Source organism: Symphodus melops (genome assembly GCF_947650265.1).
Source record: "Symphodus melops genome assembly, chromosome: 14".
In the NCBI taxonomy this organism is placed as follows: Eukaryota; Metazoa; Chordata; class Actinopteri; order Labriformes; family Labridae; genus Symphodus; species Symphodus melops.
The window spans coordinates 12472015-12485985 of NC_136704.1; the positions used below are offsets into that span (position 1 = coordinate 12472015).

Consider the following 13971-nt stretch of genomic DNA (forward strand, 5'->3'; position numbering starts at 1 on the left):
TTTTTTTTTTTCCAATGCTGTTTGTGAGCACCATGGGTAATGTAGTCTTTTCCTCTGTGCTTTTCAGAAGAGACTTCTGAGGATAGTGAGAGGCCTCCTCGCTCCTCCTCCAGGCCGGGACTCAACCTGACTGACCGAGACTTGACTGACAGCAGGAGAACTGACCGTAAGTCCACACACGCACACGTGCACGCACACACACACACACACACACACACACACACACACACACACACACACACACTCACACAAAAAAACAACATATGAACCTTGAGCTTCTCTTTTTTAAGTTATAGCTCATCCCTCTCTCTCCCTCAGATAAGGTTCTAACATGTGTGTGTAGCATGTGAATGCTGCCGACTAGCCTCCATGTGACCCGCTTTAATCGTTTCCATCTGACAGAAAGAGAAAGAAAGAGAGACAGAGGGGGGAGACACTGTGAAAAAGAAGGGGGAGAAAAAAACAGAGAGAAAGGGTAGAAGGATAAGTTGAGTGTTGTGGATATTACCAGGCAATGTCCAGGCCCCAGATTATTTTTTAATCAAATCAGTTTGCGTGCTTGTAATTTATAAGCGCCTTGCATTAATCTTTTCTCGTTCTTGTGCCCTCTCAGATGACATATTAATTTTTCATAAGCGCAGGATTAGATGGGGTGGGGGGGAGCAGGGGGGGCTGTGTATATGTTTTTCTAATATTGCACTGCATCCTTGCAACCCTTAAATTAGTTTTTTTTCCCCTCCTGCACTGTCCTTTCATTTTTCTTTCTCCTATTTTTTTTCCCCCTGGCTCAATCCATCCCTTAATTGTTGTCCAATCTGTGACCCTATCACCCGGCTTTACCTCGGATAGAAAAAGTGCACTAAATATCAAGAACTGTTTGTTAGAATGACAATGTTGTAAGCTGGGAGGGGCAACAATCTATACAAGGAAGCTTGGTGGTTTTTGTTATTTTGGGCGAGGGAGAGAGCCCATAATGCCTCTGCTGCGAGGCTGTGGTCGGGATAGCCCCGGCTTTGTTAGATTTGATTTACCCACATAAGAATTCATATGGTCCTTTTATGTATGAGATGGAAATCCATGGCTTGGGATGAATATTGCATGGGGTCTCTCTCCTTTTTTCTCTGTCATTGCATGGGTTTCTCTTTCTCTCATTCTTTCTCTTTTTACTAATGTCCCTCCTCCTCCCCGCACGCATACACCTTCCAACTCCCAACCTCTATCCATCTCAAGCTCCCTCCCCACCTCCTCTTCCTAGCATGCCGTACCTAGCTCCATAATGTGAGGCTCAATGAGGCAGAAGGAGAGCTGAGTGAGGCTGGGGCCTATTAGTTTGGCTAGTCATCTATCTTTCAGCTCTATCTCTCTGACAGGCCCGTCTGACAGACTGGCGGGGAACCACCATCCATGCATTTACCGCCGCATATTACCGCCGGCGTCATTTAACACCAGTGCACACATGCAAAAATGTGTCTAGGTCCCTCCTACTTTGAAGCAGGCTTGTGTAGGTGCATTGCCCCAAGTGTAGTTTATCAGATGTCGGAAATCTATTTAGTAAAGGACAAATGTATGCCTTTTTTTGTATGAATAATTTGTTCTAGGCATTGCCCTGAGGTCAGCTATTTTTTTGGCAAGCAAATCAGATATATTATTGCTGGTGTTTTATTTTGCATTTGGATTAAAGGTGGCGTGAGGACTTCCAATGCCAGTAAAATGCAAAAGGGAGTCTTGTACGTTCATGTGTTGTTATGCTCGGGTTACCATCATAGTCAGGAACTTGTTTTTCTCTTTTCAGCTTAAAGTAGTACGATTTAGCATCTCCATCCTCAGCCCCAAATCTCTGGCAAGCTTCAAATGTTCCGATCTGTGTGTGTGTGTGTGTGTGTGTGTGTGCGTGCGCGTGTGTGTGTTTGTGTGTTTGTGTGTGTGGGTCCATATGGAGATCTCTAGGGAAGGGATTACAGTGTGACCAAGTGAGCAGTGTGTTTGCGCACTTCATCTCCAAGACCAAGATCCTTTAAACAAAGAGGTGCAGATAGATTGAGAGGAAAGAGGGGGAGATATATGGGGGGAGGGGCAAAGCAAGACAGAAAGTGCTTTTTCCCTTGCTTCATTTACATTGTCTTTTATAATCCCATGTCACTTTAGATTAATTATAATCCATGTTACATTTAACATGCAAATGTCCCTGATGTGGATTACTTCCAGATAGCTTTGTGCTGTGTGTGTAGATGGTGCATGTCGCAACCATGGCTCAGGGGCCCATTTCTTATAAATAACCAACCAAACAAAGGTCCCAGCATGGAAATGAGCCTGTCAGGCAGCTAAAGGAAATTACAGATCTCTACCTGCTTTAAATTAGCAAAGAAATTACTCATTGTTCCTAAACTCAAATTTAATGTATTCATTTCAAGTTCAATTTTGAACTGTGCAATCATAACAAACAAGATCAGATGCTAAATATTCCATATTAGCTTCTTCAGATTCAGAATATTTTTTATTTTTGCATTCATCTTGCAAATTTGCCCAACTTGAGATGGAAACTGTGCTCGTCTACTGTCTCTCAAAGAAGAGATTAAAATATATTAAAGGCATTAGCATGTTTAATTACAAGCCTGCAGCTAGTCCTTTGTGCATGTGTGTTTTCTCTGTAATGACAGCTTGTTGAACGTCTCAGACGATTTGTCAAATGTGACAAGGCCATGCTCATATTTATCTCTCATTAGAGCTCGAGCTGGAGATGGAACAGAAAAGAGGGCTAGTCATTAAAAAAACACAAACTACAAGACAGCTGTTGTTTAATAGCCTTCCTTTCTCCATCTCCATCTGACTTTGTCTCAGCCTCTTTCATTCCCTCTCTCTCTCTCTCTCTCTCTCTCTCTCTCTCTCTCTCTCTCTCTCTCTCTCTCTACATCCCTCCAGCTAGGTCTGGGCCTGCTGAGTGCATCAGTGGGAGTTTGGGGTTCAGAGTGTGTTGCTGTAATGTTATCAGGTGACCGAGGGTCAGCCTAATGCGTAACCTCGGAGCAGTAGGCCAGTAAATCATGCCGGCTGGCCCTCCCTGGCCCGTTTTGGCCAGCTCTCCCTCTCAGATTTACTGCTCCGTAACGTTAGCCAGTCTGCCAGGGCTCAGGACAGCTAAATTGAATACTAAATCCAAGCTGCCGCCACCCAGCCTGCTTCCGCTTAATTGACAACCTTTTCCCCGCTCTCCATGCTCTATGTTTGTGTTTTCTTTTTTAGTTCATCAAGTGAAATGTCAGGAATGGAATCTAATTGTGTTGTAGCTTGTAAAAGAAAGAAAAAAGATTGCAATAGGTACGGTGGGATTGTTTTGAAAGCCTGCTCCTAGATGTTGTTGATTTCATATAAAGTCATTGTCTGAGAGATTTCGGCATTCAGTGGTATGCTTGTAAAAATCTCATTTGCTTGAATCAGTTTGCAAAAAAAATGCTTCACCATTTCCAACAGAAAAGGACAGCTTTTAAAATAGATCGACAGGAAAAGCATTAGCTGGAATTGTATGTCAGTCCAGCTGCTTTTTGGGGAACAATACGGCACAGAAATATCCAGAGGTATTTCGAGCTACTGGCCACTCTGTCTCTCTGTCATTTTTTTTAGCTCTTCTTCTGTTTTCTCCATTTCTCAGCCTTTTCCACTCTGTATTTCTCCCCGTTTATACGCCCACTTGCGTGTATATAAGTGTGTATATACGTGGCTCCCTAAACGCCATTGACAGTTGCAAATAAAGATGGGTGGTGAGTGTGCTGCTTTCTCCCCCTCCAATGCAAAAGTGGGTTGAATGTCATAAATCACCTTTTGATTTATCTAATCAAACAAGGTCCTGCTGCATGCAGACATTTGTCATTGGCGTTGGTGGGGAGGGGGTCAGGTTTATGCTGCCTTTCGCTTCACTGGGCTGCAGCTGGTGGAGCCCACCATAGGATGGAGGGAAGGTTGGAAGGCTGGAAGGGAGAAAGGGAGGGGGGGAGGACAGTCATTTAGACAAAGAGACAAATAAAGGGAAGAGGAGGGTCTTCAGCTCCTGTCTCGTCTTGTCCGATTTTTTTAGCCGTCCTTCTTTTTGAGTAGTAATATGAGTCAAGGTAAAAACTACAAGAAGAGGAGCCTTTAGATTTTCCCCACAAATTAATAGACAGTGTTTGGATTGTGCTTGCTATCATTTTTACATTTTTATTTGTGGTACAGGTAATTATGTCCTTGGAGGACGCTTTACACCTTGAATGCCATTCAATCCTTCAAAACAACTTTATTATGCGCTGGCAGGACTCGCCATTTAAAGCTCCTAAGTGGCCATAGAGAGAACTGCTCTCTCTGCATTCAAGGTTAACCAAATGTTGGGTTTTTTTGCGTGAGAGTCATAAGTGTTGATGAAAGCACTAGGTCGAAGACAAATCTAAACCAGAAGGGCATATCTCCATGTTGCACATGCACAAGCGCTCACACGTGCACACACATTCTACACAAACATACATTTACATTCAATATGACAGTAATCAATGGTGATCTGTGGGCTCTTTCCCCCTGCCGCATTGTAAATGTGTTTGCAGCCCCCTTGTCTGACAATCGCCTCATCTCCTTTTGCAGGGATGTAATTTAGTTGCAAATTGACTGGAAGACGGAGGCAAAAATTGAAAGTTGAAATTAGAATTGGTCGTAATAAATACAGGAGGCGGGGCACAGGCTTTGGAAAGGTCAGGTGATATGATGGGTGCTTCCAAGCTGGACCCATCTGACCAATGAAGTGTCAAAGTCCTGTCATGATGCATGCAATATACACACACACAGCCCTGCAGGGGCCATCACAAACAGTGGAAGGCGAGATTACCTCGCTATTCTGAGCTGCCGAGCAATTCTCGGATGTTCTTGGAAATTCACATTGTGCCCTTGTATTTTTTTTTTTCTCCTCTCTCCCTCTCTATTTTTCTCCCTTTCTTTCTTCCTCCCTCTCTCTCTTGTCACTTTCCTTGACAGGCCAATATTTCAGGCTCCAGATATAGGGGATTACAAATAAAATAAGTGGAACGCCTACTTAATGCAACAGAATTAAAATGCATGAACGGGCCGGAGGAATTGATATGCACCCAATACAAACACGAGCCACAGAATAATATGAAATACAAAATGTTTTTTTCAACCCCCCTCTCCATGTATCAGTGCTTTGATTTCCCTTTTTTTCCATTTGTGCATCCAGCGTGAAGCGTTGATTCGCAAGAGTGAGGCTCACATATTGCCTTGAGTGACCAGACGAGGGAGGGGAGACAAGAGCGAAGGGGGGGTGATGGCTTAGGGAGAGAGGGAGGAAGAGAGCAGGGAGAGGGAGAAAGAGTTGCTATGTCTTTGTGTTGTGCCGAGTGAGTAAATTGCAGTGGCAGAGTATAGCAGGGCCTGCATGGCCTGTATCTCAGGATGAGGCTAATGAAAGATTTATCAGCGGCTGCAGCATTTACTAAATACAACCAGAGGCTGATCTCTCCACATTGAGCCCTGCTGTTCACGTCGCACACGCTTACATGCACACATATAAACAGACACACACACAAGTCGTGCTGCTACTGTACCACCAGCCGTGACCAAGCTCGAAAATTTAGCATCTTGTGCAGACAGAGAAGTTGTTGAGGCAGCTGGGGAAATGTATATGAACTAATGAAGTGTATAATATTACCATAACATTTAATGTATGTCGTGCTGTGATAATGAGCCTGCTGAGTTTTTTTTTCCATTTCACATGTCCTCAGGGCTAAAACACGTCACTCTGTATGAATGTGAATAATTGTCCATGCTTGTATCCATGGTTATGTTGTCTAGTTGTCAAATCATTCCTCAAATCTTTACCGACTTCCTTATGAATATTAATTTGGTTGACTTGTTTAGATTATGAGCTTTATAAAATGTTTAAAAATACTCATTAACCACATTGTAATCTAACATGGCTACAAATTGTCAGACATCATTTTTTCACTCAGTTGTTTCAGTTTGATATACGTGATGTCTTCTAGATTATTATTTCAATTCCTCATGCAATATGTATGTGATCTATGAGATATAATATATCAATGTCACACGGGGGCCTGGTACTGCCTTTCACCTCTATGTCTAATAAGTCAATCTGCTCTCATTATTCCAAAAATATTGTGCCATTTTTGAATATTAGATTTTGAAGCTTTCTTGTGCTAATTAATTTATATGAATTGTCTAAATTCTGTCTTTGTCTCCCCTTCTTCCTCTCCACACACAACCTACTAGGAGTGAACGCCATATCCAAAGAGGTGACTGGGCCGAATGCTATGGGAAAACACTCCCTTCTGTCTGATCGACAAATTGAGAGTCCACCCAAAAGGCCAAAGTCTGCTGAGGGGAAGACGTCTGCGACTGAGCAGGTGAAGGTTTGTAAAATATACAAAGAATTATAGGTGTATTTATTTGCAACTTAAAGTGGATTTAATAAAGCTGATTCTCAGTGTCTTTCGTGTGTACTGAGGGAAAAACATAAACACTAACTATTTTTTAATATGTTAAGGCTTTGTGTATGTGACTGATTTTGTAATATACCGTATATTCTCAATAAATAGTTACATGGTGGATTTCAGGTATCTTACAGCTAATAGGGCAGGTTCTCCTTCATAGGCACTAATGAAATCTAACCTTCACTGTAACTTTGGGATAAGCTAATGGGCAGATACTTATAAACATTAGAAAGAAATGCTAAGCTAAGCATTGAGCAATTGCTGGCGCCAGCTTTCTATCAAAGGGTTAAACGCGGTCCACTATTCCCTCCCTGACAGAGCTTTTTAGCGTCAAGCACAGTAGACCAGTCTTTGTGTTCCTAAGTGGAATACCTGCACTAGCCTTACGCCCCCTACTCGCTTCTTCCCCCCTTTTGCATCTCTTTAAATTATATGTGTTTTTAAATTAGATTATGAAGTATTAGCTCGTCTACTTCTGGGCCCTGCAACGAGGGAGGACTTAGTCATTTCAGAAATGGATTCTATTAAGACAGGTGGTGGGGAGGCAGCCATGTTCAGAGTACTCCCTGTAATGAGGGCAAAGCATAGCTTGGGAGAGAACACACCTTTGTCATCTGTAATACCCTGATTAGAAATTCTGGCCAATCGTGGTTTCTGCTAATAAAATTGCATGAGTTGCAAGACCTAAGTGAATTACATGAAACATGGTTGATCTACATTTTCAGTGTTAAGGTGGGCATGGGGTTGGGAAAGGTGAATGTAGTGGGAGGAGTTTAGATGACAGTGAAAACTTGAAATGTTAATTTCAATGTTTCAGATATTTATTTTAGTTTTGAAAACAATACTTTAGAAAGCTTGATAGTGTACAGCTTGAATCTATAATTTTGACCTGCACACTGTACCCAAATGTTGTGGCTACTCAAGACCAACAAAATTGTTTTACAAATATAAAACCTACTTGCTTACTCGAAGTTGACATCTGCAATTCAAAAGGACCTGCTACCAGCTTAAATGTGGTTGAATGTTGAATGTGGTTTCTTTCTTTGGACTCATGGGGAATTTAAAGCATCAAAACCACTCATAAAATATTTTATTATTCCTCCTCTCTTAACAAATAAATATTTTACTATCCTGTTGTTTTAGGTTCAACAGTGTCCATATTGCAACTACAGCAGTAAGGATGCCAACCGTATGCAGCTCCATGTGATGTCTCAGCATTCAGTGCAGCCTGTGATCCGGTGCCCACTATGTCAGGATGTCCTGAGCAACAAGATTCACCTGCAGCTACACCTCACCCACCTTCACAGTGTAGCTCCTGACTGCGTGGAAAAACTGATTATGACTGTATGTTTAAGTAATAATAATACAATCTAATTTACAATGTAATGTTAACATTTGAAACTGTTATAATAATTAAGAACTTTCTTTTGTCTTGATAGGTTGTCGGACCTGACACAGCAACACCAAATAATACGGTGCATCCCCAAACTGGACAAGACAAAGGTTTGTCTTTGATGGATTCCTCGACCTCTATTACTGATGTGTCAGGAAAGTCTCAAGGTGAGAAGGTTTTGGCAATCACATTATTCTGTTCATGTCATTAATTTGTCATCCAAGTAATATAACTATTTATTTCTTCATTAGTCATACATTTTGAAATTATGCGTAAGAGATGCATTATATTTGACTGTAAATGTTTTTGGGTTTGTTTTTTTTAATTATAGGAGACATCTCAAAGGATGAACTGATAAGTCAAGACAAGAATGAATTGGACCTACAGAGTGAGGAACTCAAGCCCCCAAAGGAGGCCTCAGAAGCCCCAGGATGGAAGAGAGCTAGTGGATTAGGACATGATAGCAAGTCCCCTGATACCCTTCAGGATCATCTAAGTGAGCTCCAAAGGCTTCAGCAGCAACAACAGCAGCTTTCTGTATCTGATCGTCATGTCTACAAATATCGTTGCAATCACTGTAGTCTGGCCTTCAAGACAATGCAGAAGCTTCAGATACATTCCCAATATCATGCCATCAGAGCAGCCACTATGTGCAGCCTTTGCCAGCGCAGCTTTAGAACATTCCTGGCCCTCAGGAAGCATTTGGAAAATGGACACCCTGAACTTAGTGAGGCTGAAGTGCAGCAACTCATAGGAAATTTGCCGCTGAATGGGGATATCACTGAAAGTGAGGCCAGGGCCTTGGAAGAAGCTCAGGTCTTTGAACATGACTTAGACAAAGATGACGAAATGGACCAAGAAGAGAAGCCAAGTCCTACAGGAAGTGACAGTAGCTCTCTGCTCGATGACATGGGAGCAGAACCAAAAAGGACCCTACCATTTAGGAAAGGGCCCAACTTTACAATGGAGAAATTTTTGGACCCTTCTAGGCCTTACAAGTGCACAGTATGTAAGGAGTCCTTCACCCAAAAGAACATCTTACTTGTCCACTATAACTCGGTGTCCCACCTGCATAAGTTGAAGAAGGTTCTTCAAGAGGCATCAAGCCCAATTCCACAAGAGACAAGCAACAGCATTGACAACAAGCCATTTAAATGCAATATTTGCAATGTTGCCTATAGCCAAAGCTCAACACTTGAAATTCACATGAGGTCAGTTCTTCACCAGACAAAAGCCAGAACGGCCAAAACTGAAATAAGCAGCAGTAGCAGTAACACTGGCAATAGTTGCCCAGTGCCTGCAAAAAGCCCAGCCCCAAGCACACAAGTGAACAACAGCAACACAGATACTGCTAGGAGTGGAACACCCTCAGCAAACAAAGAAAACACTGTGGAATCCAAAGAAGCTCACGGCAGCAACAATACAAAACAGACATCTTCTGACCATGTTTCATCACAGGCAACAAGCCACCAGTCAGCACATTCCTCAGCCCAACTGCAACTACAGCTTCAACATGAACTCCAGCAACAGGCTGCCTTCTTCCAGCCTCAGTTTCTTAATCCAGCTTTCTTCCCCCATTTTCCGATGACCCCAGAAGCACTGCTGCAATTTCAACAGCCACAATTCCTCTTCCCTTTCTATATCCCAGGTGCAGAGTTCAACATTAGCCCCGAACTTGCCCTGCATTCAGCAGCAGCTTTTGGAATGCCTGGCCTTACTGGATCATTCCTAGAGGACCTGAAGCAGCAGATGCAACAGCAGCACCAGTTGCAGCAGGCTCAGGTACAGCAACAGGCACAGCAGCAACAGCAGCAGCAGGCCGCTCAGTCACAAATTCATCAACAGAAAAACCAGCAACTACAGAACCACAAACAGAAAATGGAGTGCAACTCTGTGTTAGTTTCAGAAATTCAAATGTCTAGAGAGGCAGAGGACCACCTTGAGAAACAAGAAAACAGAGCAAAAATGGAAAATGCAGGTGAAGCATTAAGTGAAGGAGGAAAAGACAACCGAGACCCTAAAAAGTCAAAGTTCTCAGAGCCATTGATTCCTCCTCCACGCATTGTGTCAGGAGCAAGGGGTAATGCAGCAAAAGCACTGCTAGAGAACTTTGGATTTGAACTGGTCATCCAGTACAATGAAAACCGACAAAAGAACCAGAAGAAAAACAAAGAGGGAGTTGAACATGCGGAAATTAACACTGACAAGCTTGAGTGTGGCATGTGTGGAAAACTTTTCTCCAATATGCTTATTCTAAAAAGCCACCAGGAACATGTGCACAGTCAGTTTTTCCCATATGTAGAGCTGGAAAGATTCGCCCAGCAGTACAGAGAGGCCTATGACAAACTCTATCCAATAAACCCTTCTTCACCTGAAACTCCACCGCCCCCACCACCTCCTCCTCCCCCTCCTCCACCTCCACCTCCTGCTCCAGCCCCAGTGACAACCCCTCAACCTCCTTCATCATCCCTAACCAAGCCCCAAACTCCAGTACCTTCACCCGTTCCTGTCTCCCATCAGACCCAACACCAACCCTCTCACCAGTCAACACCAAACCAGCCCCCACCCCCTCCTCCACCACCTTCTGCCCCTTCTGCCCCTCCCCAAGTACAGCTTCCAGTTCCCTTGGATTTGCCCCTTTTTTCACCTCTCATGATGCAGTCTGTCCAGCACCCAGGCCTGCCTCCTCAGCTTGCCCTCCAGCTGCCCACTATGGACTCTCTTTCTTCAGATCTTACTCAGCTCTGCCAGCAGCAATTAGGTCTTGATCCAAATTTCCTTCGCCAGTCCCAGTTTAAAAGGCCACGCACCCGTATTACAGATGATCAGCTTAAAATCCTCCGCGCTAACTTTGATATCAACAATTCCCCCAATGAAGAGCAAATCCAGGAGATGTCTGAGAGGTCTGGTTTACCCCAAAAAGTCATAAAGCACTGGTTTCGTAACACTCTGTTCAAGGAGAGGCAGCGAAGTAAAGACTCTCCCTATAATTTTAATATTCCTCCTATTACTACCTTGGAAGATATTAGAATGGAGTCACAGCTTAGTGCACATGAATACTACAGAACTGACCCAACCCTCAACAAGAGGTCCTCCAGGACCAGATTCACGGATTACCAGTTGAGGGTGCTTCAAGATTTCTTTGACACTAATGCCTATCCGAAAGATGATGAGATTGAGCAGCTCTCAACTGTGCTCAATCTCCCAACTCGTGTCATTGTGGTGTGGTTCCAGAATGCCCGCCAGAAGGCTCGCAAGAGCTATGAAAACCAGGCTGACTGTAAAGACAATGAGAAAAAAGAGCTGACCAATGAGCGTTACATAAGAACTAGTAACATGCAGTACCAGTGTAAAAAGTGCAACATTGTGTTCCCACGCATCTTTGACCTTATTACGCACCAGAAAAAGCAATGTTACAAGGATGAAGATGAGGAAGGTAATGAGGACAACAATGGTGACGATTACATAGATTATGTTGAGCAAGGCCCAGCAAAGACTCCCCAGTTACCATTAGAGCCATCCAAACAGTCCCATGGAAATGCCACTAGTTCCGGCTCTAGTTCCCCTGTGATGGCCTCTCCTCGTGCAAGCATTGGGAAAAGTTCTCCTAAGCCAGAGGGTGCCACCGAAGCGGAAGCTAAACAAACTGAGACTGCCCCCTCCCCAGTGATCAAGTCATTGCCAGAACCCAGACCATCTAAGGCCTGTACACCTCAGCCACCTCCTCAAAAAGCTCCCCAGCAACAAATGTCAAGACCACATTCCCAGCCACAGGCAGCTGCAGTGCCCTCTAGTCCTCTCTCCCTGGCCCTTTCCTCCCTCACCAACAGCCTTCCCCATCAGATGCTTCAGTACCAGTGTGACCAGTGTAAGATTGCATTCCCCACTGTGGAGCTGTGGCAGGAGCACCAGCACATGCACTTCTTGGCTGCCCAAAACCAATTCCTTCACTCTCAGTTCCTTGAAAGACCCATGGATATGCCCTATATGATATTCGACCCCAACAACCCCCTAATGGCTAGCCAGCTGCTATCTGGAGGTCTCTCCCAAATCCCCTCTCAAGGAAGCTCTGGTTTGGCCTCTGCTACAGGCTCAGGGGCAACAAAGAGAAAACTGGATGATAAGGATGAAAATACCAATGATAAAGAGGGTGGGAACAGTAGTGAAGAGCAACACAGAGATAAGCGTTTGAGAACAACCATCACACCAGAACAACTAGAGATTCTCTATGACAAATACCTACTTGATTCCAACCCAACAAGGAAGATGTTGGACCACATTGCAAGAGAGGTTGGCTTGAAAAAGAGAGTTGTGCAAGTTTGGTTCCAAAACACCCGAGCAAGAGAAAGAAAGGGGCAATTTAGAGCTATTGGGCCCTCGCAGTCTCACAAGAAATGTCCCTTTTGCAGAGCACTGTTCAAGGCTAAATCTGCTTTAGATAGCCACATACGATCAAGACACTGGCACGAGGCCAAGCAGGCGGGTTTTAGCTTGCCACCGAGCCCAATGATGAATCAAGACAATGACAGAGGGGAGAGCCCAAATAAGTATAATTTCTTTGACTTCCCACAGCTGCCTACCAAGACTGAGCCAAATGAGTATGAGTTACCTGCTGCATCCTCAACACCAGTCAAACCAACTGAGGCACAGTTAAAAAACTTCTTCAGCCCTTCATCCTTAAAAGCTGAAAACTGTGATGAAACTGAAGGGCCTAATATGAATTCAGCAGAAACCTCATCCTATGATCTCTGTAAGATGGACTTTGATGAGACATCATCAATAAATACAGCCATTAGTGATGCTACAACTGGAGATGAGGGAAATAACAATGAGGTTGAGAGCTTCACCGCAAATGGAGGAGACAAAATATGTGACAATAAGAGTGGCATGGCATCAAATTCTGATTGTGGCAGTGAAAGATTGCAATTCAGCATGGTGAGCCCTGCTCTCAGCTTCTCTGGAAAAGACTACGACTCTTACTTTAGTTCCAAAGATGATGATATGGATGACATGTATGACAGAAGTGAATCTTCAAGCCTGGCTGATCCCAGTTCCCCTAGTCCCTTTGGGGCAGGAAACCCCTTCAAGTCTGGGAAAGGTAGCAATGCTGGGGATAGGCCAGGTCACAAACGATTCAGGACCCAGATGAGTAACCTGCAACTTAAAGTCCTCAAAGCCTGTTTTAGTGACTACCGCACTCCTACAATGCAAGAGTGTGAAATGCTGGGCAATGAGATTGGACTCCCCAAGCGTGTTGTCCAGGTTTGGTTCCAAAATGCCCGTGCTAAAGAAAAGAAATTCAAGATTAACATTGGAAAGCCATTTATGATAAGTCAAGGCTCACCAGATGGGCCCAGGCCTGAGTGTACTTTGTGTGGTGTAAAGTACACTGCCCGGATGTCTATCCGAGACCACATCTTCTCCAAACAGCACATCGCCAAAGTGCAAGAAACCCTGGGAAACCAGGTAGATCGTGAAAAGGACTACCTAGCACCAACCACTGTCCGTCAGCTGATGGCCCAGCAGGAGCTGGACCGCATGAAGAAAGCTGGTGAGGGACTCAACTTGATTGGCCAGCAGCAGCAGACTACAATGGACAACAATAATGCACTTCATGGCCTCAGCCTACCAGGCTACCCAGGGTTAACTGGCCTTCCGCCAGTGTTACTTCCTGGGGTCAATGGGCCTTCGTCACTTCCAGTTTTCCCACCCAACACACCTGGTGAGTTAGTATGACAAACACTGAAAGAAAAATGTAATAGAATAGAAGCTTTATGAACTGAGCTTTATCATGCACTATTTTATTGTACTATACTGCTGTTTATTCTGTATCACAGTGGTGTTTCTTAAAGTCTTATTTTTTAAAACCATTGCAAAACTAAAATGATGGTGTAAAAGCATGCATTACATCATCACCAGGGTTGAACTGCTAATTGATAATTCAGAGATTTTTTACAATTAATGTGTCTACAATGGCTTTTGCTTGTGTTGTTTGTTTGTTTTTCCTTATTGTAGGTTTGGTATATTTATATTGTAATATATTGGAAGATTTCAATTATCATAGAGCGCATGTGACAGTTTTGATCCATAACA

General features: G+C 43.7%; 1 protein-coding gene across 4 annotated transcripts in view; it reads left to right on the plus strand.

The window, feature by feature from the left end:
• zfhx4 (zinc finger homeobox 4) overlaps nucleotides 1-13971 on the plus strand; it is a 91952-nt gene that overhangs the window by 73466 nt on the left and 4515 nt on the right. For 3 of the 4 annotated variants that reach the window (XM_079360740.1, XM_079360739.1, XM_079360738.1), the window contains exons 7-11: nucleotides 68-166; nucleotides 6265-6404; nucleotides 7629-7829; nucleotides 7925-8045; nucleotides 8210-13600. In XM_079360740.1, coding sequence (XP_079216866.1) covers nucleotides 68-166; nucleotides 6265-6404; nucleotides 7629-7829; nucleotides 7925-8045; nucleotides 8210-13600 — 5952 coding nt within the window. The remainder of the gene's footprint in view (nucleotides 1-67; nucleotides 167-6264; nucleotides 6405-7628; nucleotides 7830-7924; nucleotides 8046-8209; nucleotides 13601-13971) is intronic. The other variant, XM_079360741.1, reaches the window with a different exon arrangement.